At 41.8% G+C, this 23,113-nt stretch overlaps 1 protein-coding gene across 1 annotated transcript in view; it reads right to left on the reverse strand.

The window, feature by feature from the left end:
* Positions 1-2,170: 2,170 nt before the first annotated feature.
* Positions 2,171-23,113, reverse strand: part of LOC132392156 (guanylate cyclase soluble subunit beta-2-like) — a 43,168-nt gene continuing 22,225 nt past the window's right edge. The window contains exons 11-16 of the mRNA XM_059966006.1: positions 22,190-22,338; positions 19,856-20,002; positions 10,854-11,008; positions 9,947-10,143; positions 9,041-9,136; positions 2,171-2,322 (exon numbers count right to left, since the gene is read on the reverse strand). Of these exons, the coding sequence (XP_059821989.1) occupies positions 2,171-2,322; positions 9,041-9,136; positions 9,947-10,143; positions 10,854-11,008; positions 19,856-20,002; positions 22,190-22,338 (896 nt within the window). The remainder of the gene's footprint in view (positions 2,323-9,040; positions 9,137-9,946; positions 10,144-10,853; positions 11,009-19,855; positions 20,003-22,189; positions 22,339-23,113) is intronic.

Below are 23,113 nucleotides of genomic sequence, written 5' to 3' on the forward strand. Positions count from 1 at the left end.
CAAAACAAAATGTCCCGAAGGAAGTTTTGTACCTTCCAGGGGCCAGGTTCAGATCTAAAATAAGTCTGGATTGAATTTACTTAGTAATTATGCGGGGTGGGGGGGGGGGGGGGGTTGAACTTTATCCTAAGTTCTATTTCAAAATAATGATACTTATTTCCAATTACTAAAAGGTGTGCCTGTCACCAAGGTTACTTTGTACCTCTCAAAGTCTCCCTTACCTTTCAAAATCTGCCTTATTTTTGAATGTTCCCGTGCTTTGTTGCATCTACCTGAAAGTATTTTCCTACATGTCTCTGGATTGAATTTTCTACTTTTACACCCAGTTGACTAGACCATCCATATCTTTCTGAAGCCTAATACTTTCCACCTTATCATCAACTACATGGGCAAATATTGTATCATCTACAAATGTCATTGTCTGCATTTAAGTCCAACTCCACATCCATCTAAGAGGTGAAGGTTTGTATCATTCCATAAAATGCATTTCAATAATGTCTCCACCACTAATATCAAACCAACTGGTCTGTAATTACCTGATCTGTGCTTCCTTCTTACTCAACAGCATAGAATTAGTGCTCCTGTGATCCTCCAGCCCTATTCTAGAGCCGTGGAGTGACAGCCTTTTGAAATGTGCTACCCATAAAATACCTGTTGGTCAAACTCCAAAACTCAGAACTCAGGGATTCAAACAATGCATTCCACAGGCCTAAAGTACCCACAAAGTATAACAAACCCTTTTTTTCCACATTGCACCAAAATCCTGGGTTTCAAACTCGATAGGAGTAGTAGTTTATGGAATAAGAAGATACCATGTTGCTTACAGGTTCTCCCCGAGTTATAAACATCTGACTTGTGGACATCCCTTACATGAATACGCATTTGGAAGACTGGCAGGGTGGATGGGGCTAAACTCGCCAACTGCTGCATGTCTGCATGTATTTTCTGCCAGGTGGGAATAGGGCATTTTCACGTGTTTTTTCTCCCACCTGAACAGCAACAGGCAGGGGCTGGGTGGAGCCGAGCAGAGCTGGGAGGACTGAATCAGTGAGGCTGTTGTTTCCAGGCTTCCTCATGCTCTCGTCCCAGCTGTTTCTGTGATCCTCCTCCACACACTGTTTTCCTTCATCTACCTACAAAAAGTTCAGTTACTAACATTTCTCAGGATTAGAAATCTGTTGCAACCTGGGACTGCCTGTACTGCAAAAGGTGGCAAATCCTTCCTGTATATATATACTGGATTGTGTACATTTCACAGTTTATAATATACCTTATAACCTCCCAAATTTTGACATCATTTCTGCCCTCATCTGCCGATCCACCTGAATCTGTTTTAGCTCTTGCTTAGCCCTTTTCTCCACCTTCCTATTCTGGCTATTTCCCCCTTTGGCCCAGATGAAACACCTTGACCCAAAGCCACAGTTGTCCATTTCCCTCCATAGATGCTCCCTGACCTGCTGATTTACTCCTGTGTATTTTGTGTTGCTCTAGTTTTCTGCAATCTGCAGTCTCTTGTATCTCCTGTCTGTATTTATACTTGATCAAACCCACTTAGTACAAAACCCACCTCAGCAGTGGAAGAGTCTGCAGTCCCCACAGTGGCTTCATCAGTCACCTCAGCCTCCAGAACCAGAGCAGAAGTAAATCATTTTCAAAATTGGGGGACCACCTATGAAGAAGGAAATAACCAGTTCGAGCTGGCCACTTGCTGAACAACATGAAACTAACTACACTATTGTCAAAGTTAGAATAAATCCAGAATGCAGACTGTAATTTTTTTCAGATGACCGGTCTTGACCCAAAATGACAACTGTCCATCAATTTCCATCCACAGATGCTGCCTGACTGGTTGAATTCTTCCAGCATTTTATTGGTTGCTTTAGTGTAATCTATTGCATAATATATTTATTATTTTTGCTTTATATGTTTATTATTGATTTTCCACAGAACACCTGAGTGAGTAAAAGCCTTGTGGCTAAAACAGTACAGAAATGTGTAAGACATTTATAACTGCATGGTGAAAAACAATAGAAATACGTCTGGGTGAAACATTCTATGCTTCAATGCTCCAGAAAATGTTTTACTCCACCTATTTTTTATATTTTCAACACAAATCATGATGAAAACAAAACTAAGGTTGTGTCCCAGTTGGCTTTAGGCTGTAATCTGTTTACAACATGACACAGAACTCTGACTTTCCATTTTCCATATTGAGATGCTCCTCATTATTCAGGTCCAGTCCCGACTTTGCTCCATCCTCTTCCCTAGACTCTGCACTATTCTCTGGGCTCTTGTTACACTTGGATCTGCTGACCTCTCCACCTTCATAATGAAGATAAAAATATGATCACAATCACCTTTAACTCAAAATGTATGTCAAATACTCATGTTACATGTGCTGAATTATTCAAAGGGAGTAGCAGCTGGAGTAGGCCATTTTGACGCTTTGAACCTGCTCTGTTTTTCATGATCCTGCCCAACTACAGCTCCCACCCTCCCAAATAACCCTTGATACTTTTAGCCTTTAAAGCCAAATCTTACTCTTTCTTGAATATATTAATTGATTTGGCCTCAACTAGGTTGGTAGTATATAATTTTGCAGCTATCATAGTTATCATGTGTATTTAAGCACAAATCACAGAATTAATTATCAGCTGCACAATATCAATTAGAATAAATTAAGCAGTCTTTCCCAACCTTGGTCTACAGACCCTTTGCTTAACTCTAATGGTCCATGGCATAAAAAAGTTGGGGAACCCTTGATTGATAGGAAGTAGATAAAGAAAATGAGCTTTTTACTTGATTGAGTTGGCCAAGTGAGCAGTGGAATTGTATTTAGAAATGGAGCAGAACAATATTAATCAAGTTTCAAACAGCAGTAACAACTTGCATTTGTTAGCCCCTTTAACATAAAAATCCACAGTAGCCTCACAAGAGCCTGATCAGACAGATTTAACACCCTGCCGCATACATTAGTACAGCTGGCTAAATAGCTGAATTTTAGTGCAAATATTAGAGAAGGTAGTAAGATTGAGTCCTTTAGGGAAGGAATTTCAGTGTTCCAAATATAGACAACTGAAAGCACTGCTTCCTCTGGTGGAGTCCTGCACAACAAGCAGGAGTGCTCAAGGATGTCTTCAATCTCTCACTGCTGCAGTCAGGGGTTCCCACCTGCTTCAAGAGGGTGATAATCATACCAGTGCCCAAGGAGAGCATGGTGAGCTGCCTCAATAAGTATCACCCAGTTGCACACACGCCTACTGTGATGAAGTGCTTTGAGAAGTTGGTCGTGGCCAGAATCAACTCCTGCCTAACCAAGGACCTGAACCTGCTGCAATTTGCCTATTACACCAAAAGGTCTACAGTGGATGAAATCTCACTGGGTCTCCACACGGTCTTGGATCATCTGGACAATATGTCTGCATGATACTGCTGTTTATTGAATACAGCTCAACATACAAGACCATCATACCATCAGTACTAATCAGCAAGCTTCAAAACCTGGGCCTCTGTAACACCCTCTACAACTGGTCTCCCAGTGAGGAAGTCAAGGATCCACAGTCATTGCAAATTGGAAACAACATCTCCTCACTGACAATCAACACTGGCTCTCCTCATGGATGTCTGCTTAGCTCACTGCTTTACTCTCTCTACACCCACAACTATGGCTAGGCACTGCTCAAATGCCATCTATAAATTTGCTGATGACACGACTATTGTTGGCAGAATTTCACATGGTGACGAGGAGGCATACAGGAGTGAGATGGATCAGTTAGTTCAGTGGAGTTGCTACAACAACCACACACTCAACATCAGCAAGACTAAGGAATTAATTGTGGACTTCAGGAAGTGGAAATCAAGGGAACACACACCAGTCCTCAACGGGTGATCAGCAGTGGAAAAGGTGAGTAGTTTCAAGTTCCTAGGTGTCAACATCTCTGATGATCTATCCTGGGCCCAAAGCATTGATGTAATTGCAAAGAAGGCATGACAGCGGCTATATTTCACAAGCAGTTTGAAGAGATTTGATATGACACCAAAGACTCTCGAAAATTTCTACAGATGTACCATGGAGAGCATACTAACTGGGTGTCCACTATGGAGGGGCAACTGCACAGAATCAGAAATCATCTGGACAATAGCAATGTCTACATGAGACTGCTGTTTATTGAATACAGCTCCACGTACAAGACCATCATACCATCAGTACTAATCAGCAAGCTTCAAAGCCTGAGCCTCTGTACCGCCCTCTACAACCGGTCTCCTGGTGAGGAAAGTTGTGAACTTAGCTAGCTCCAACATGGGCACCAGCTTCCCCAGCATCAATGACATCTTCTAAAGACAGCAGCATCTATCAAGCCTCCACAGACAGATACCTCTTTCTCTCTGTTCTGTCTTTTGTAGCCCCTTGAGGCCTGTTATTTTTGCAATCTGTTACTGAAGTTAGCAATCCTGCTGAACTGCCTCTACTGCTCTATTTTTGGGTCAGCCTCCTCTGCATTTCTTGACAGGATGAGCAAACCCTCTGTTGACCCCAGAAGAGTATGCTTGCCTGAAGGAAGTCATTCTTTGACACGAGCACATGATCCAGACGCAGCAGGAAACCATTGACCATCTGCTCGCCGTTCCTTTCCAACTCTTCATCAACCCCATGGCAGTCAATCTCCTCCTTCTGAGCCCCAGATTCTGGTGCCTAAACATTTTGACGGATCCCCAATATGATACCCCAACTCTCTGTCACAGTACGTCTTACATTTTGAACTCCAGCGGTCTCTGTACCCTATGGAGTGAGCCAAGATTGCCTTCCTCTTCTCTCTCTTGACTGGGTGAACTCTGACTTGACCCACCTGAGCCTCCACCTCCAGAACCTAGGATGGTGGAAGGTGGTCCAGTGTACACAGTTCGCCGGTTGATGTATTCACATCACCATGGAAGGGTTGTGCAGCACCTGGTCAACTGGGAAGGGTACAGACTGGAGGAGAGGTCTAGGGTACCATCTGTTTGCATCTTGGATCCATCACTCATCAAGGAGTTCCACTGGACCCATCCAGATTGTCCTGGGCAGTCAGTGACTGGCTTTAGGAGGGTGGGTCCTGTTAGTTTCCACTCATTTAATAGGTGTCACCTGTCTCTCATTTCTCATTCATCTTCTGCAGCCATTTTAACTCTAGCTCTCATCCATAGTCCTTGTTCCCTCAGTGAAACAGTCAGCCTCAACAAGTTGCTCCTAGCCTTCAGTTACCTCACTGCCTGCTGTGTTTGTTTTTGTGACTTTCTGACACTTTGAGCCACACTGCCCAGCAACCCCGACAATTCATATTGATCCTAATATAATAATGGAACAAATTACAATATCTGATTAATCTACCAGGTATGTCTTTGGACTGTGGGAGGAGACCAGAGATCACGGAGAAAACACACATATTCTGTGGGGAGGACATACGAAGACTCCTTACATTGAGCTCCAAACTCCGATGCCCCAAGCTGTAATAGCATCACACTAACTGCTAGGCTACAGTGCTTCAGTATCTGTTCTCTTTTATTTGTGGCCCCTCACAGCTTGTTATTTTGCAGTTTGTTATTAAGGTTATTGTTATCTGCTGACTCATCTCTGCTGATCTGCTTTTGGATCAAGCCTCCACTGCATTTCCTGACAACATCCATCATTAAGAACCCCCATCACCCAGGACATGCTCTGTCCTCATTGCTACCATCGAGGAGGTACAGGAGCCTGAAGACACAGACTAAGTGTTTTAGGGACAGCTTCTTCCCATCTGCCATTACATTTCTGAATGGACAATGAACCCATGTACACTGCCTCAATATTTTTTGCTCTTTTTTGCACTAGTTATTTAGTTTAATTTAAAAAATATATATCTCTTATTGTAATTTATAGCCTTATTATTATTATGTATTGCAATGTACTGCTGCCTCAAAACAACAAATTTCATGACATATTCCAGTGATTTTAACCTGATTCTGAGATACTGACAATCTAAACTGAATACCTTAAAAATGATTCCTGTCCAAATGAAAAATAATTTAAAACAATTGTTTTTTTTTAATCCATGGCCTTTTGTCACTTGTGAAATATCAACAAACTTCCATATCTCACCCACAGCCTGTATGGAAGTTTAACATAAACAAACATCTAATGAAGGGCGGCTAGTGGAAATGCTGCTCCACAGCTCCAGCAACCCAGGCTCAATCTTGATCACTGGTGTGCGTGTGAAATGTGTTGCATGTTCTCCCAGTAATTGCGTGGATTTCTTCAAGGTGATCTGACTTCCTCCTACATCCCAAGGCTGTGCAGGATATTGGCCACTGTAGTATGTGGAGAGAATAAAATGGACAAAGGAACTTGATGCTTGCTTCATTTGTTTGCATGATTTGTTTTTTTGTCTCTTGTGCATCGAGTGTTGGTCTTTTATTTTTTTCTTTAAAGTGGGTTCTTTCAGGTTTCTTGCTTTGTGGCTACCTGTGAGCAAGCAGATCTCAAAGTTGTATAATTCTTACATTCTTTGACAATAAATAAATGTACTTGATGGTGGGCGTGTAGATAGAGGGCAAAAGTGCCTGCTTCTGTTCTGGACAACTTCATGACACTATTCATTTTGGGGACTGGAATTTGATATCTACTGTATATTTGTTTAATTGACTTTAGCTACTGCAAGTATTAAAGAGGATACTAAACTTCATCTAAATGTGTCCACAGTAGTTTTGAAAATAGGGGAGAGAAGATGTACAGTCATAGAGTCAAGTAACATGAGAAAACAGACCTTCCAGCCCACATAGTGCAGATCAACCATCAAGCATCTTGTTACACTAATGGTTGTATAACATTTCCAACAATGACAGGAAACCTGTGCGGGAGAATTTTTATAGTGGAAAAGCCATTGCACTGGGCCAGTTCCACTCTCTTGACCTCGGAAGTCCGGGTCTAATGGGACAAGTAGTCGTTGCAAACTGGGGGGCTTCCTTGGTTGCAGTGGATGACCGTGACTAATGCCTTGTCATGCCCTCGCTCTCCACTGGACTTGACTTAACATGCTAGGACAGGCATGTCCCTATCTCTTGGGTTACGAGGCACACCGGTCACCCTCACCTGGTTTAACCCGCCTGTCAAACTGGTGTACTACAATGTGACAGCTGTCACATGCAAACAACTACTTGGAGCCACAGATGAGAGTTGACTGTCAGTGGGGCCAAAAGGTGAATGAGCTGTCCCAAAATGGATACGACAAGCCCCTTTTCCAGAGGTGCTACCCCTCCCTGGACATCCCATACACCTCACCCTGTTACACTAATCCTGTTTTAGTCTCCACCTTCTCATCAACTGACTGCAAGTTCTACGACTCACCACTCACCTACACACAGGGAACAACTTACGGTAAACAATTACTTACCAACCCTCCCGTGTTTGGAATGTGGGAGGAAACTGGAGTTTCTGGAGGAAATCCACACAGTCACAAGGAGAACATGTGAAGCCCATACTGGCAGCATCCGAAAACCAGGATTGAACCGATGTCTTTGGAGCTGAGTGGAACCACTTCACCAGCTGCACCACTGTGCCCTGAAATTCCATCGTAATGTGCTGGAAGCTTGGTCTTTTATACCACAAAAGAGTTACACCCTGGAAATTCCCTGAGTTTTGAGTTTGGTTATGGCAGATCAGTTTTTGTTACTCTGGACCCTCTCCCAGCTTCTAAAGCCCGTAGGGAGACTCTGAACATCCATCTCTTGTAAACTGCACTTATCTGCTCTTTAAACCCACGTTAGATCCTGCCTTCCCCTGCCCAAGGTCATTCAGTTTTCCCTCATTTTCTTTGAATATAATTGTTTACCATCCAAAATTAGCCAAACCTCTCTCTGCTCCCACCAGTGACCCAAGCTTTTGTCTCTGATTTCATACAGCCTCATTCTGCTGTGCGAAGCTGAATTGGGCAGGATGTGGTCTCAGTAGCACCCTGCAACAATCACAATGCATCCATTTTATTCTCCCCACATCCTTCTCTATTCCACTGGACTTTACCAGTGTACTGTGCACTTGGGACAAGTTACAATGGTCAGTTGACCTACCGCTTCATGTGCTTTAAGATGCTGGAGGAAACCATCAAACTTCACACAAACCAAAGACCTGGCTTCAACCTGGATCACCACAGTGCTGTATTCTGCTAATCCTTCTCTGCACCCTTGCTAGCAATGCTCAGAATTGGTTACAACATGTCATGTGAGGTTTTGTTCAGCTTTATGGTGAACTTATTTCCTTTTCTATTACAGTTCTCTAGATATAAAGGCCTCCTCCCAAAGCTAGTCCATTCCTTTCTTGTCAATTTTTGTGTCTGCCAATTTTAATATCTGACAAACGGAGATCACAATGACTCTTGGGACCTACGTCGTTTCGACCTTTTAATAGTTTGGATAATTTTAATAATTACAATCTTTCTTACTTTGTGAACAGATGCTTTGCAATCTGGGTGAATAGCTTAAATGCGAGCTACAGTACCATGCAGAAGTCTTAGATATATACGTATAACTAGAGAGCCTAAATCTTTTACACAGTATTGTAATTTTATGCATTGCACTGTACTGCTGCTGCAAAAAAAGCAAACAAATTTCATGACGTGAGTGTAATGATAAATGTGGTTACGATATAGGTCTCTACTGAGAGTGGAAAGGGGGCAGGGAGAGGGGAATCATGGTTGGGAAAAGGAGATGGGAGGGAGTGGGAAAAACCAGAGAGACATTCTATAATGATCAGTAAACCAATCGTTTGGAATCAGATTACCTTGCCTGGTATCCCAGGGCTGGGTGTGTCTGCACCCATGCCATGCCCCTGCCTCTGGCACTCCTCTGCCACCTGTCCCACAGCGCTCCACTCTTGCCATTTCCAACATCCTTTGCTCCCACCAGATTTACAAACACACTCTCCACTCCACATTGAAAAATACAGCACTGTGCAAAAGTCTTAGGCACTCTTGCTGTAGGGCATATAGTTGTATATACTGTATTGTATGTGTAAAATGTATGTGCAAATTACCAGAAAGTGTGCAGCCATTTGCAGGTTCATTCTCACTGTCAGCGTATTTCATAGCAACAATGGTTTTGCAATCTTCATCGTCATTATTATTTTGATCTGCAATTTGAAGAACAGGGTAGGGTTGAAACCATTAATTACTGATAATGATATCCATTGATGTAAAAAGCAAACTTTTTCTATTCATTTCAGGATTCTGGCAAGGCCAGCATTTACTGTCCATCTCTAACTGTCTTCGGAAAGGTGGTGGTGAGCCACCTTCTAAACTGTAATCTACATTCATCACAGTTTCCAATTAATCAGTGATTTTTGAGCAATATCACTGTCATGCAATTAATATAATCAATGCCTGTACCTCTATTCTGAGGTATTAGGAAAAATGCATTTTATAAAATGACGTTTTCAATACATCAGTCCTATCTTGCCTTTGGCAGTATGTAAAATGCAGTCAAGATTACAGCAGAGAACACTCTCATTAAGGAGAACAGTTGGGATTTAATAGTTCCAGGTCAAAAGAACAAGGGTGAGACCAGATTGATGAAACTGCCCACACCTATGTGCAAGAAGACTCCAATAAGGCAAGTTAACGAAGAGGCCTTAAGTAGAGAAAGAAAGGCAGGTGGATTAATTTCAAGTGGATGCAGTACACATTGCTTAATTATGATCTCACTGTAGCATCTTTGAGATGATCCACGGAATAAGTGTCAGATACGAAGTTTCAGGATGTTGGCAGTTTTGCATTTTGCCAAGTCTCGTGGCATTCAAGCCCAGTACAAGTCTGATTATTTATTCAACTCCTGCTCCTGAAGAACCCACAATGTGTTGGAGAAAAATATGCTGGAGCTCTATTGCCTCTGTGTACAATTTTCAGAAATATGTCAACCCTGTTACACCTCCAGTTAAACTCACCATTATGGTTTGATTTCCCCTTGCTGTTCTCAGCAGTTTGGTTAGGATTCTCTTCATCGGCTGTCAATGGCTGTCCCATAATTTCTTCCTCTGTGGCACCCAGGTTCTGGACAAGGAAGTAGGTGATCATTTTTCCTTTGCCTTTCACTGTTATCGCCCCCCTTTCCTCTATTTCAAAACCTTTCTTCTGCAGTGCTCTGTAAGTCCAAAAATTTGTGTTGTTAGATGACCCTTATATACATATTTTACCAGGAATAATGGACTTGTGATTTTACGGTGCCCCTCATGACTTTTGGATGTTCCAAAGCAGTGTAGTCATTCATGAGAATTGCCACATCTAATATGCACATGTTATCATTCCATAACCACCAATAACATGACCTGATAAATTATTTCAACAGTGCTGAGGAAAGTGCAGTAGCCAGAAAATGAGGAAGAACTTGTTTCTCTTTAAATAATTCTGTAAGGGTATTATGTGGTAAAAACCCCAAGATCATAGATGCACAACTGGCAAGAAGTGGAAGAGGACAGTGATTGCTGAAGTACAACTAAGCATAGGAAATAGAAGCAAGAGTGGGACTTTCGCTCTGGTGTTCAGTAAGATCATGGTCAATCTTCTACTTCAACTCCATCTTCCTGCACTTTCTACTCACAGTACCCCAAAATCTCTCAATCCCAATCTTGAAATTGGAAGACAGCAGAACTGGAGAAGATGAATGTGGTGAGGAGGATAGTCGATGAAAGGATTTGAGAAAATGAAAACTTGAGCCTGTGTTGATCAGAGAGTTAATGTGAATTGGTGAGTACCAGGTCAATGTGCAGACAGCAATGTTTTAGATGAGTTGAAGTTGGGTAATGGGAGCCAAGGTGGAGTTGAAGCAGGAGCAGAGTTGCTGGATTGAACTACCTATTCGTTGATGCACTGAGATGGATTTTCCCTGGCAATCCATGGCTCTCCATCCTTGAGGCAGTGTTAACTGTGTCACCAAATAAACAATACCTCGGCATCTTCTGTCCTACCACTCCAGCCAGGACGGGTCCAGAATGAATGCCAACTCGGATCTGATTTTAGAGAAGAGAGAAAGAATTTAAAGTGAAACATCACCTTACGGAGGAATATAAAACCATGAAGAGTATTGATAACATAAATGTATGCAATGTTTTTCCCAGAAAAAACGTAAATCAAAAACTAGAGGCCATAGGTTTAAGGTGAGAGGGGAAAGATTTGAAAGGGACCCGAAGGACAACTTCTTCACACTACCAGAAAGTTGAAGCAAGTACAATTACAACATTCAAAAACATTTAGGCAGGTACATGGATAGCAAAGGTTTAGAGTGTACAGGCCAAATGCAGGCAAATGGCACTAGCTTAGATAGGCATATTGGTCTGCCTGGAGGAATAGGGCTGAAGGGTCTGTTTGCATGCTGTAATACTATAGGACGTTACACCAGTTAGCTGTGATACCATTGGTTCTCAACTGTCAGTCTCAGGTGAAAAATGATGATTTTTATGTCCTGAGTTATGGGCATCAGACAGGGTCATACACTCATGTTCGAACTGCCAAAGCTGATTGGAGAGCTCCAAACTCCTTCTGAAATTGCAGTCTTAAAGCACCTAGAATTACCAACTTGGCTGTTTCCCTGGGGAAACAGTATCCCAGTGAAGTTTGTGATGAGAGGTCAAGTTAGCCTTGTGCAAACTCTGGGCCAAATCTTTATCATTTTACCATCTGAATGGATGGACTTTCTAAAGTCAAAATTAAATCCTGGTCTATAATTCCCACGATTATCCTTATTACCTTTGTTGAACAAAGGGATAATATTTGCCATGGACCCCAAGATCCCCCTGTTCCTCCAACACGGTTAAGAATTCTGCCATTAATCCTGTGGTCTACATTCAAGTTTGAACTTCCAGAGTGTATCACTTCACACTTTCTTGAATTGAACTCCATCTGCCATTTCTTAGCCCAGTTCCGCATCCTATCAATGTCCCATTGTAACCTATGGCAACTTTCTACACTATTCACAACACCACCAACCTTCATGTCATCTGCAGACTTTCTAACTCACCCTTCTGTGTCCTCATCCAAGTCATTTATCTGGACCACAAGGTCCCAGAACAGATCCCTGTGAAATGCTACTGCTCACCAACTTCTAAGCAGGATAGGCTTCATCTACTGTCACCCTCTGCCTTCTATGAGGAAGCCAATTCTGAATCCACACAGTCAGTATTCTTTGGATCCCATGCCTCCTGACTTTCCATGTGAGCCTACCATGGGAAACCTTGACAAATGCCTTACTAAAATCCATGCACACTGTATCCACCGTTCTACCTCCATCACTGTTCTTTGTCACATCCTCAAATAATTCAACCAGGCTCATGAGGCATGACCTGCCCTTCACAAAGCCATGCTAACTATTCTGAATCTGACTACGTTTCGCTAAATGCTCATAAATCCTTTCTGCAATAGTTTGCTCATCACTGATGTAAGACTCACTGGTCTATAATTCCCAAGATTAATATTTGTCATCCTCCAACCTTATGGTACTTCTCCTGTGGTCATTGAGGATGCAAAGATCATTGCCAGAGGTGCGGCAATCTCTTCACTCCCCAGGAAATTACCCAGGAGGTGACTCGTGCAAGCAGCTTCAATGGAAACCATCAAATATTTCCGCTTCACTCTGCCACAGCTGAGAACCACAACTACATCTGAGGTCTATACAGTTAGCAATATCATTTTAAGGCAATTAAAAAAATCTATTCCCTCTATTCCCTCTCCATCACTGTCCATTTTCAACACTTGCTTTGTTCTATTAGCATATAATAAAACTATCATGAAACAAGAAGTTATTGGCCTCTTTCCTATCTTCTGAAAGAACTATGGATTAAAACATCAGAATCCAACAATTGGCATAGTCAGCAGGATATTGCAAAGTTTAAGGACTTGGAATAATCACAGACAAAGTGGAAATTATTCAGTGTCTGAACAAAAGGGGTAAGAACTTCTTCTGTTCCAATTTATCTTAGAGAAAACTTAGTTCTGGCTTCAATATCATTGGATAGAAATTAAGATTGAAGATGACTACATTACTATTTTGAACAGAAAAACAGATATAAAAATATTGTTTGCAATTAATTTCAATTGTAGGACAACTTATTTCTGTTGCATGACAATCTGTTGGTACCTAGTAAAGATATCAATTGCACAATCTATCAGTTGCAATCCATTAGTTTGGTTACAAGGCGACCCATCAGTCGCAAGATGACCCAACGGTTGCATTCTATTCAGTTAACCATAGAACATTACAGCACAGTACAGGCCCTTCAGCCCTCCATATTGTGCTGACCCATATAATCCTTTAAAAAAGTACTAAACCCACACTACCCGATAACTCTCCATTTTTCTTTCCTCCATGTGCCTGTCCACGAGGCCCTTAAATATCCTTAATGTTTTAGCCTCCACCACCATCCCTGGGCAAGTTATTCCAGGCACTCACAACCCTCTGTGTAAAAAACTTACCCCTGATGTCTCCCCTAAACTTCCTTCTCTTAATTTTGTACATATGCCCTCTGGTGTTTGCTATTGGTGCCCTGGGAAACAGGTACTGACTATCCACCCTATCTATGCCTCTCATAATCTTGTAGACCTCGATCAAGTCCCTTCTCATTCTTCTACGCTCCAAAGAGAAAAGCCCCAGCTCTGCTAACCTTGCTTCAAATGACTTGTTCTTCAAACCAGGAAACATCCTGGTAAATCTCCTCTGCGCCTCTCCATAGCTTCCACATCCTTCCTATAATGAGGTGACCAGAATTGAACACAATACTCTAAGTGCAGTCTCACCAGAGAGTTGTAATCTATTTCGGCAGCTGGACAATCTACTTAGTTACAATCTACTGATATTTCAAGATCAAGGTCAAAGTAACAAAAAGATGTACAAATTAAGATTGAAACAAAACAATGCCCAAAGTTGTGAAACCTACTAAGAGCTCTTACCTGAATAAATCATCTCAGTTTGATAAAATAGACAAAGAAGTCTGGCCAAAAAATACCGACAATGTTAAATTTATTGAGAACCAGATAATGCCCAATGGAAAAGAAAAACCTGGAATGGCTGTCAGTGATTTAGAGATAAGATCGCATGGTCAGTTTGATCAAATGTATGAGTGAATTAAAGAGCTAATGGGGTGAGTAAAGTCTTTTACTAATCTAAAGAAATGCAAAACTTGTAATGAACTATAAAAACAGTAGGATAGAGAGAGTAAAAAGTCTAAAGAACAAATCCTTGCATTAACTGAATGAACAAAAAAAAACTATAGGGTAACTGAACCGAAGTGCAGTGTATGGAGTTTCAAAGCAGACCGAGTCCACTTCCAACAGCGGTGGATACCTGCTGGTGGTGCTCATTTGATGTGGGTAATGATGCTACTGTTGTTGCTTTATCCTGGGAAACATGCCCTACATCAGACAGTTTCCCAAGATAGTGCTGGCATCTGAACTAGGAATTACAGCCTATATTGAACAGTGCCCTCACACAACAATGCCATCTGAACTCCGTAGAACTACAGGATGGACATGACATGGACTGTACAGTGGTTACTAGCAACTCAAGTGAGGATGATGGTAATGAAGCAATAAGATTGACACAAGTAATATGCTTGATGAACTCTGCAGGTCAGGCAGCATCTATGGAAATGAACAGTTAGTGTTTTTGGCACAGACTATGACTCTCCTAATTGCTGTCCTGTGTCTGGGCAAAGATTGACAGCTATATCACAGCTTGCTCCAATAAGGGCAAAGAAAGTGAAGATATGCAGGACTAAAGATGAAACCATTGCCCACCAATGTATTGACAAGCTAACCCCTCCAGTGGCAACTGTTGCTCAGCCACTCAACAACCTGCTGAAAGCAGTAAGTCCTCAGACAACCCTGTGATTCTTAATGAAGAACAACTGAAAGCATTTCAAACTTTAAAGGTGAAGTTGTGTACTGTACCTGCATTAAGAATTCCTGACACAAGTAAACCGTTGTGTGTCTCATTGTATGTCAATGAGAAACACAGCTACAGGATGCCAGTCTTAACCGAGGTACAGCAAATCCAGCTACACTGTTATCATTGGACATAGAAGACTATGATGACCATGACTGCAAGAACAGTGACCTGCCATGAAGATGCAAGTTACTACAAAGAATTGCCTCTATCAAACCCAGATCTGATCCTGTACAATAAGCAGAACTGAAAACTGATTGTAAGTTGGCAGAAGGAAGATTAGCTCATCTCTGCTCTGCTTCTCGATATGGTTTTGGAGTTGCTCATGATTTTGGAAACCCATGGAGACAAAGAGGATTTCTTAGGGCCATAGGAACACCAGTCTAGAATGACCAACTAGTACAAGAACTTATGTATGTCATACAATTGCTGTGTTAAAATGTAAAAGCCACTCAAAAATGACAATGACTAAGTATGATGAGGAAGGTTGCCATGCCCTATGGCTCTTCCTATGGTCTTATGTAACATCTGAGTAATCCCAAGCAAGAAAACCAAACTAATACTGCTGAAGGTAGTAACAAGACATCTATGTCACTGCCAGGAGTCCGTGATCTCAGACAAGCTGATATACACATTATGGCAGACAGTTTAGTTAACTATTGTGTGAAATTAACCCAAACTGTACGGTCTGCTTCTCAACAAGTTTCTGCCATTTGGAGTGATCCAACTGAAGGAGGACATACCCTGATTCCTGTTGAGTGGGTCCTGATTTAGAAACCACATAGGGCAACACTGGGAGATCAATAGGAAGGTCCTTATCAGGTGATGCTAATTGCTAGCTCAGCAGCAAAAGTAAGTGGAAACACACCAGCCAAGTGAGCTAAAGTGCTATTCAGATAGGGCAACATGCACTGTGATTACTCCGCTAGTAATCTCTAACACAGTGCCTGCACTGCTGGGCGACAGTGAGCAAATCACTAACCAGCCAGTAGACTTCAAGCCAGTCAACAACTACTAGACATTATGAAGTTTATTGTACTATTATTTTTTTACTGTTATATTTTCCCATCTTACAATGAGCCAGTTTAGATGTCTCTCAATGTATACTTGTGAGTATCACATGAATTTGCTGATGCCATTAATGCCTCTAGCTGGGTATGTCAATATATACAGCACACTCTAAAATATTCACCAATGCTGGGTATTCCTGCAGTTCCAGAACAAACATACACTTTCTTTATTAAACATTCCAGCAACGGTGATATTGACATTATGCCTATAATTCATTATTCTCAAGGGAGTTACAAGAATACAATGGGAGATACAAGGGAAATACCAGTATACCCACAACGTACCATCTTAAATTGGATCATTTATGTAAATATAATCAATATGATTTAGAGAATCATATCGTTCTGACTACACATGCATTTTTCCTGTGTTATCTCTATATCATGACAAAGCTATTAGATCTTTTCATGTGTTCACTATAAAAGCCACCTTTTGTTTGAGTTCAGAAGGTACCATTTCAATAAGGCATAGCTCATGCCTTATATTATACTAAAAAGGATAATGATTTGGGAATTTTTATTAGCAATCAGAAAAATATTACAATACAACAAAGCTCCTGCCATGTAATAAGAAATGGTCTAAGTTCATGGAACAATAGTACTTAATGTGCAGAAATGGTGCCTACAACTCTCTTCCACGTAATTGGTTAGGATCTTGTTATTTAGGGTATGTTCTTCCTCCCATGAGACATACACACTCCTGACTTTTACCTTGAGTCGAGAAGTAAACAAGACAGTTCAGAAGATCATTTTGCATCAATTTTATTTCAATTTTATAGTGTTGCACAAAGTACAAGAGAGATTAAAAATGTTGCTACAGCTTTATAAAGAACAGCCAATGACGCTGCCGATGCCTTGGGGAAAGTAACAGCAGAAATGGTCACCTTGTGTAGGATGGTTCTTCAAAATTATATGGCACTAGATCTTCCCTTAGCGGCTACAGGCAAGGAGCATTGTACTTACATACCTGATGGATCTGAAGACATAACTAATTGTCTATCATTTCCACAAAGAAGTAGCTAAAACACATCAATCTGATGGATGGGATTTCTTTGACTGGATTCACTTAAGTCTCAGAAGCTGGAGTTGCTCAATATTATGAGTCATATTATTCATACTAATATGCCTTATCATAATTGACATCTTTTTCACTTGTTTAAAGTTGATCATTTATAGAATAGTTCAAACTCGCATAAGAGTGCCTACTAACCTGCCCAACCATGACACAATCCTATGAATACTTAGAAGAATATATTCCTTTTGAATTTTCAGAACTTAAGTTTCAGATCATTTTATATTTAACATAGAGACCACAAGTTTCTCTGCCTCCGAATTTTCAGATGTAATGATTCTAAATGTTGGATCCCACTGTTAAATTGTTTTCTTAAGTTTAACAATTAATTGTCTGCTTGTATTTATACAATTACATATATACAAGTAACTGCTTACTATGCTTCCTAGTGGCCATAGTGTGTATATACAGCTGTTTAATATATTCCATAGTGGTTATATTGGTATGATTCTGGATATTTCTCTTGCTACTGCATTATTTGAATAAGAGCTTTCTCATTGATTGTCTCTTATTTATGAATTTGAATGGAATTTTCCACATCTCTGTAGCATGAAAGAGCTGATCACAAGGCCAGCACCATCTTAGTTCTTAGATCTTTTGACTTTTCCTTTCTTCAGCTAGTAGACCTCTATCGCGCTCTGTTTTCAACTCTCTCTTTGTTCTATTAACAAGTTTTCTGCCTTTTTCCTGACTTCTGAAAGAACTTTGGATTAAAGCATCAGAATCCAACATTCTCTAACTATTGAATCCCCTCTCTCCAGTGCTCTCCTCTTCTCCCCTCTTCCCTTCTGAGCCACAGAGCCAGACTCTGTGCCAGAGGCCTGATCACTGTGGCTTTCCCCTGGTTAATTGTTTCCCCCGACAAGCAATATACTTGTTATTACAGCTTCCTGACCAACAGAAGTCAGCAGGTAAGGATGGGACGGGTCACCTCGGATACTCGAATCACCAATACCGGCACCCTCCAGGGGTGTGTCCTCTCTCCACTGCTGTTCTCCCCCTACACCAATGACTGCACCTCCTCCAACCCCTATGTGAAGCTTTTGAAGTTTGCAGACAACACCACCATCATCGGACTCATCCAGAACAGTGATGAATCTGCATATTGACAGCAGGTGGACCAACTGGCGCTCTGGTGCAGTCGGAACAATCTGGAGCTGAACACGCTCAAGACAAAGGAGATGATAGTGGATTTCAGGAGACATCCCCCCGTTATGTCCCCCCTCACAGTCCTCGGCAGCCCTGTGTCCACCGTGGAGAACTTCAGGTTCCTGGGAACCACCATCTCTCAGGATCTGAAGTGGGAGCAGAACATCAGCTCCATCCTGAAGAAGGCCCAGCAGCGGATGTACTTCCTGTGGCTCTTGAGGAAATATGGTCTGCCTCAGGAATTGCTGCTGCAGTTCTATACCGCAGTCATTGAGTCTGTCCTGTGCACCTCCATCACTGTGTGGTTTGGAGCCGCCACCAAGCAGGATAGAACCAGACTACAGCGCACAGTGAGGACTGCCGAGCGCATCATTGGAGCCTCCCTGCCCTCTATTGTGGACCTGTATTCTTCCAGGTTGAAGAAGAGGGCGGGGAACATCATAAAGGACTCCTTCCATCCTGCGCACGGACTGTTTGAACTGCTTCCGTCTGGTAGGCGCTTCAGATCCCTCCAGACTAAGACTAATAGGCACTGGAGAAGTTTTTTCCCTACTGCGGTCACTTTGCTGAACAGTTAACTGCCGGTTAACTGTCAGCTAACTATTACTTGGATTGCACTACTTGTATGTATAATCTATATTTTCATTTATATTTATCATTATTATTGTTATGATCAGAGAGGCAACCTCTGCCGGAAGTAAGTTCCTTGTATGTGCACAGGTACTTGGTGATTAAAGTCTGATTCTGATTCTGATTCTGATTGAGGAGTACTTTGCACTATCCTTGGCAGCTCTGCTGGGAAAGCTGCAGCCTTTCCCTATTTTCAGGCCTCAGTTTATAAGGGTTACCTGGAGCCAGTGTTGGGAGGGTGACAGGCAACAAAAATGTAAAATTACTCTGACAGAAGCAGCAGGCAACTTACAGAACATAGAACATAGAAGAATATAGCACAGTACAGGCCCTTCAGCCCACAATGTTGTGCTGACCTTTAAACCCTGCCTCCCATATAACCTCCCACCTTAAATTCCTCCACATACCTGTCTAGTAGTCTCTTAAATTTCACTAGTGTATCTGCCTCCACCACTGACTCAGGCAATGCATTCTACACACCAACCACTGAGTAAAAAACCTTCCTCTAATATCCCCCTTGAACTTCCCTCTCCTTACCTTAAAGCCATGCCCTCTTGCATTGTGCAGTGGCGCCCTAGGAAAGAGGCGCTGGCTGTCTACTCTATCTATTCCTCTTAATATCTCGTATACCTCTATCATGTCTCCTCTCATCCTCCTTCTCTCCAGAGAGTAGCTCCCTTAATCTCTGATCATAATCCATACTCTCTAAACCAGGCAGCATCCTGGTAAATCTCCTGGTAAAACTAAGGAAACTATATCGCTGGACTTTCAGCCCAAACCTTTCCCCTACTCACCACTTCCATTTCCCTGGCTCTGGACATGCACTCCTAAGTGTTGAATTTATAATGCCACTATTGTTCTTATACTGCTGAAATACCCCTCTTCTCCAGCAACAACCATGGACTGAAACCCACAACTGCTCCCTTTTCATGAGCTGTATGTCTCACCCTATCTTGATGTAAGTGTCAGTCTGCAGAACAGTTTGGATCTGTTTCTCTACCTGAATTGGATTCCCAGTAACTGGGTTCTTCACCTTTCTTGCCGCAATCCTCATTCCCAGGGCAAAGTTGGCAACCCTTTCTGCATGGCTTGCTACGGGTACTGGAACCCCGCCGACAACCATGTAGGCATCTCCAATTGTTTCCACCTGCACAGAACCAAAAACATATTAATTTGCCCTCAAAACCAGACAGCTACTCAGAAGCAACATTTGTTTACCTTAATCCAAATGGAAGAACTTCATTTAATAATTTCAGCAACAGTAGCATTTCAGGAACACAAGTGTACCAAACACAAGTTTGCCATTTTCTTCTGTTAATCAGGACTTACTATTGGTTTTGCATTGTGCAGTTCTGCAATTATGGAATGACCGATGCAATTGTAGCACTGATGGAGGTGCCGTCCTTCAGACGAGACATTATTTTTGAGTGGACATAGGGGATCTCAAGGCATTACTTGAAAGAAAACTAGCATCCTTCCAGCATCCAACCCTCAGACAAACCACAAAAGAGTACCTGCTTACCATCATATTGCTGCTTATAGTGTTTGTTGTGCACCAGTCAGCCTCCAGTTATAACAGTAACAACAATTCAAAGATGTCTTATTGACAGAAAGAACTTTTAGTATTGTGAGAAAACATAATTAATCTCTTCTAAATGTAATCTCTCAGCTAATAGCATTTCACCTATGGGATAAAAGTGAAGCCTAAGCTTAAGTTCATTTGGGCATCCTGTTTGGGAATGGTACTCCCCAACACCAGATCTGAAACAGATTTATACTCTTTTGTACCTCAGTGACCTGTCAAATATGCACACGTACCATGTCTGCAGTAGATAATGGATCAGACCTTCTGCTGATATGCCCTGATCACCCAGCAGATAAGCTTGTCACTGGGTTGCTCCTGGAACAGAGTCCATGATGCACCCAGGCTCCCAGTAGGTCACCAGCCTCAGCTACTCATGGGCTCTACCAGCACAGACCTCGCTTCCCCAACTCTCAGAGGGAGAAATATAAGCCTCGCTAGTAAGTACTTGGATTAATTATTTTAGTTTTTTTTAAGTGTGAGTGTTACTATTAGTCATTGAACTTTCAAACATTTTTTGCATGTTTTGTATTTTTACAGGTGCTGAGCTACACTGGATGTTTGTGCTTGTAAAAGACATTCAACTGATAACTGATACAGCTGGGGGTGGGGATTCAGTGACATTCAAAATATCTCTCTCAGTTCAATTGAAAGAGGTCTTACACTTTGGTGGGTCACAGGAAGACTACACCCAGAGGTATGCTGGAAGTAACAGGAGAGGTAACAATGCATTCTTTAGCCAGCATGGGTCACAACAGCACCTCTAGCCTTGCAGTCCAATCCTCAACAACAGCATGTTTATCAGATTAAACACTGTGTAGGAACCACGTATCTGCCCTCTATCTGCTTTGTATTCTGTATTGTGCGTTCATTACGTTTATTATGGTAACTAGTCACATCAGTGGGCGAGGGGGTAGTAAAAGCAAAGAGAATAAGTTACGTTTTCCTGTTTATTTTGAGGAAGTTTGTAGCTTGGGACCAGCCGTGCTTGTATCTTTTCCTGATTGCTAGGATAATGCTGAAATAATGCTTAAATTCATTTGCTAATTGCTAATAAAGGATTGGACTTTTGGAGCAATCATTAGAGGTGGGGGTGCGCCATGCAAGTATAATAACTCCATAGCGGTCGCAGGCTAGCAGCTATTGCTTTGTTTTGGTTTTTGATTTAGTTTTGCTGCTACACAGCGCAAAAGATGAAGCCAACATGACAGCTGGAAAGTCCAAGGTGTCCAGAAGTCTCGTACCAGAGATGGAAGGGAAAGTGGCCACGAGCCCAGATTTCCTGTGATCACAGTGCCCTCAGGTACATGATTGGAAATGGGAAATTGAGCAAGAAGATTCACTACTGAAACTGGCAGGGAAGTTCCAACTCCACAAAAAGTCCTGCAGAGAGATGGAGAGTTTTTTTTGTCATTGTGTGGAGAATATTTACAATGCAGATTGCAAAGACTGAAAGGCAGCTGCAAGCAGACTCAACAACTCTAAGAAGAGAATTGAATAACTATTGGGAAAGGAAGGATTGCAGGGTATTAATTGGGGAGCTCTAAAATGGGCACAATGGGCCCATGCTGTCCCTTTTGTGATGGTCCTGTGCAGTGTGATCAAGTAATTCCATTATGGGAGGTACTGAGGGTACCATTAATATTCTCTTTTTTGGTTAGCTAATGGCATGCCTTTTCACCTGACAGTTTAAATCCATTTTACTGAGGGGGATTCAGTTTTGGGGTTAGGCGCCAATGCCGTCCGACTCACCTTGTAAACATCATGGACGGACGTTATGCGGTCAAATCGGGAATACATAGAATTGAGCATGTGGACAATCTGGATGGGCTCACAAGCAGCACAGATGTTGGTAAACGTCACCACGTCGCTAAAGAGAACAGTGCATTCTTTGAAGTCCCCTGAAGAAAAATGCAGATGGGTGTCACAACCACCATCACTTATGCAGAGGCTGATGAGCGACTTCGGAAGGAAGCCTGAATCATCTGGCCTGAAATTTGTCACAATGAGGGGCACATCAGGCCAACTCAAAGTTGAGTTTACTGTCATATGCACAAATATGTGTAAGAACAGGTACAATGAAAAGCTTACTTGCAAAAGCATGAAAAACTCACTATGAGAAGCTTAAATTATAAGCACCACAGACACATGCAAAAGGGGTAAGTTAGGTCAGTGTGTGAGTGGATGGAGCTAGTAAGTGCTGCACAGACCAGAAGGCAGGATGGCAAATGTATGTATTTTTAATTTTGCAGTCATTTGCAGGGGAATTAAGGGTTATGGGGGAAAGGCAAGCAGGTGGAGATGAGTCCATGGTCAGATTAGCCTTGATTTTATTGAATGGCAGAGCAGGCTCGACAGGCCAGATGACCTACTCCTGCTCCTATTTCTTGAGTTTCTTATGTATCTAATTTCAGATTGGCTGTTAGGTTCACTCTCAATCCTGTGGGTATATTCCCTCAAATGAGACCCAACAGCTAGGATTAAACAGGGGTTATGTGTTAAATTCCTGGACACTGCAATGAGCAATCCCAGAACAAAAATCATTTATAAAAAAATTTCAATTTTGTTTAACATTTTAGTTATAAGTTGTAACATTTCAGTTCTATCAGTGATCTGAAATCAGGACCATTTGACTACCATGAATTATCTATTTTGATACTGTAATGCCTGCTCATT

The sequence above is a fragment of the Hypanus sabinus genome, chromosome 4, assembly GCF_030144855.1.
Source record: "Hypanus sabinus isolate sHypSab1 chromosome 4, sHypSab1.hap1, whole genome shotgun sequence".
NCBI classification, from domain to species: domain Eukaryota; kingdom Metazoa; phylum Chordata; class Chondrichthyes; order Myliobatiformes; family Dasyatidae; genus Hypanus; species Hypanus sabinus.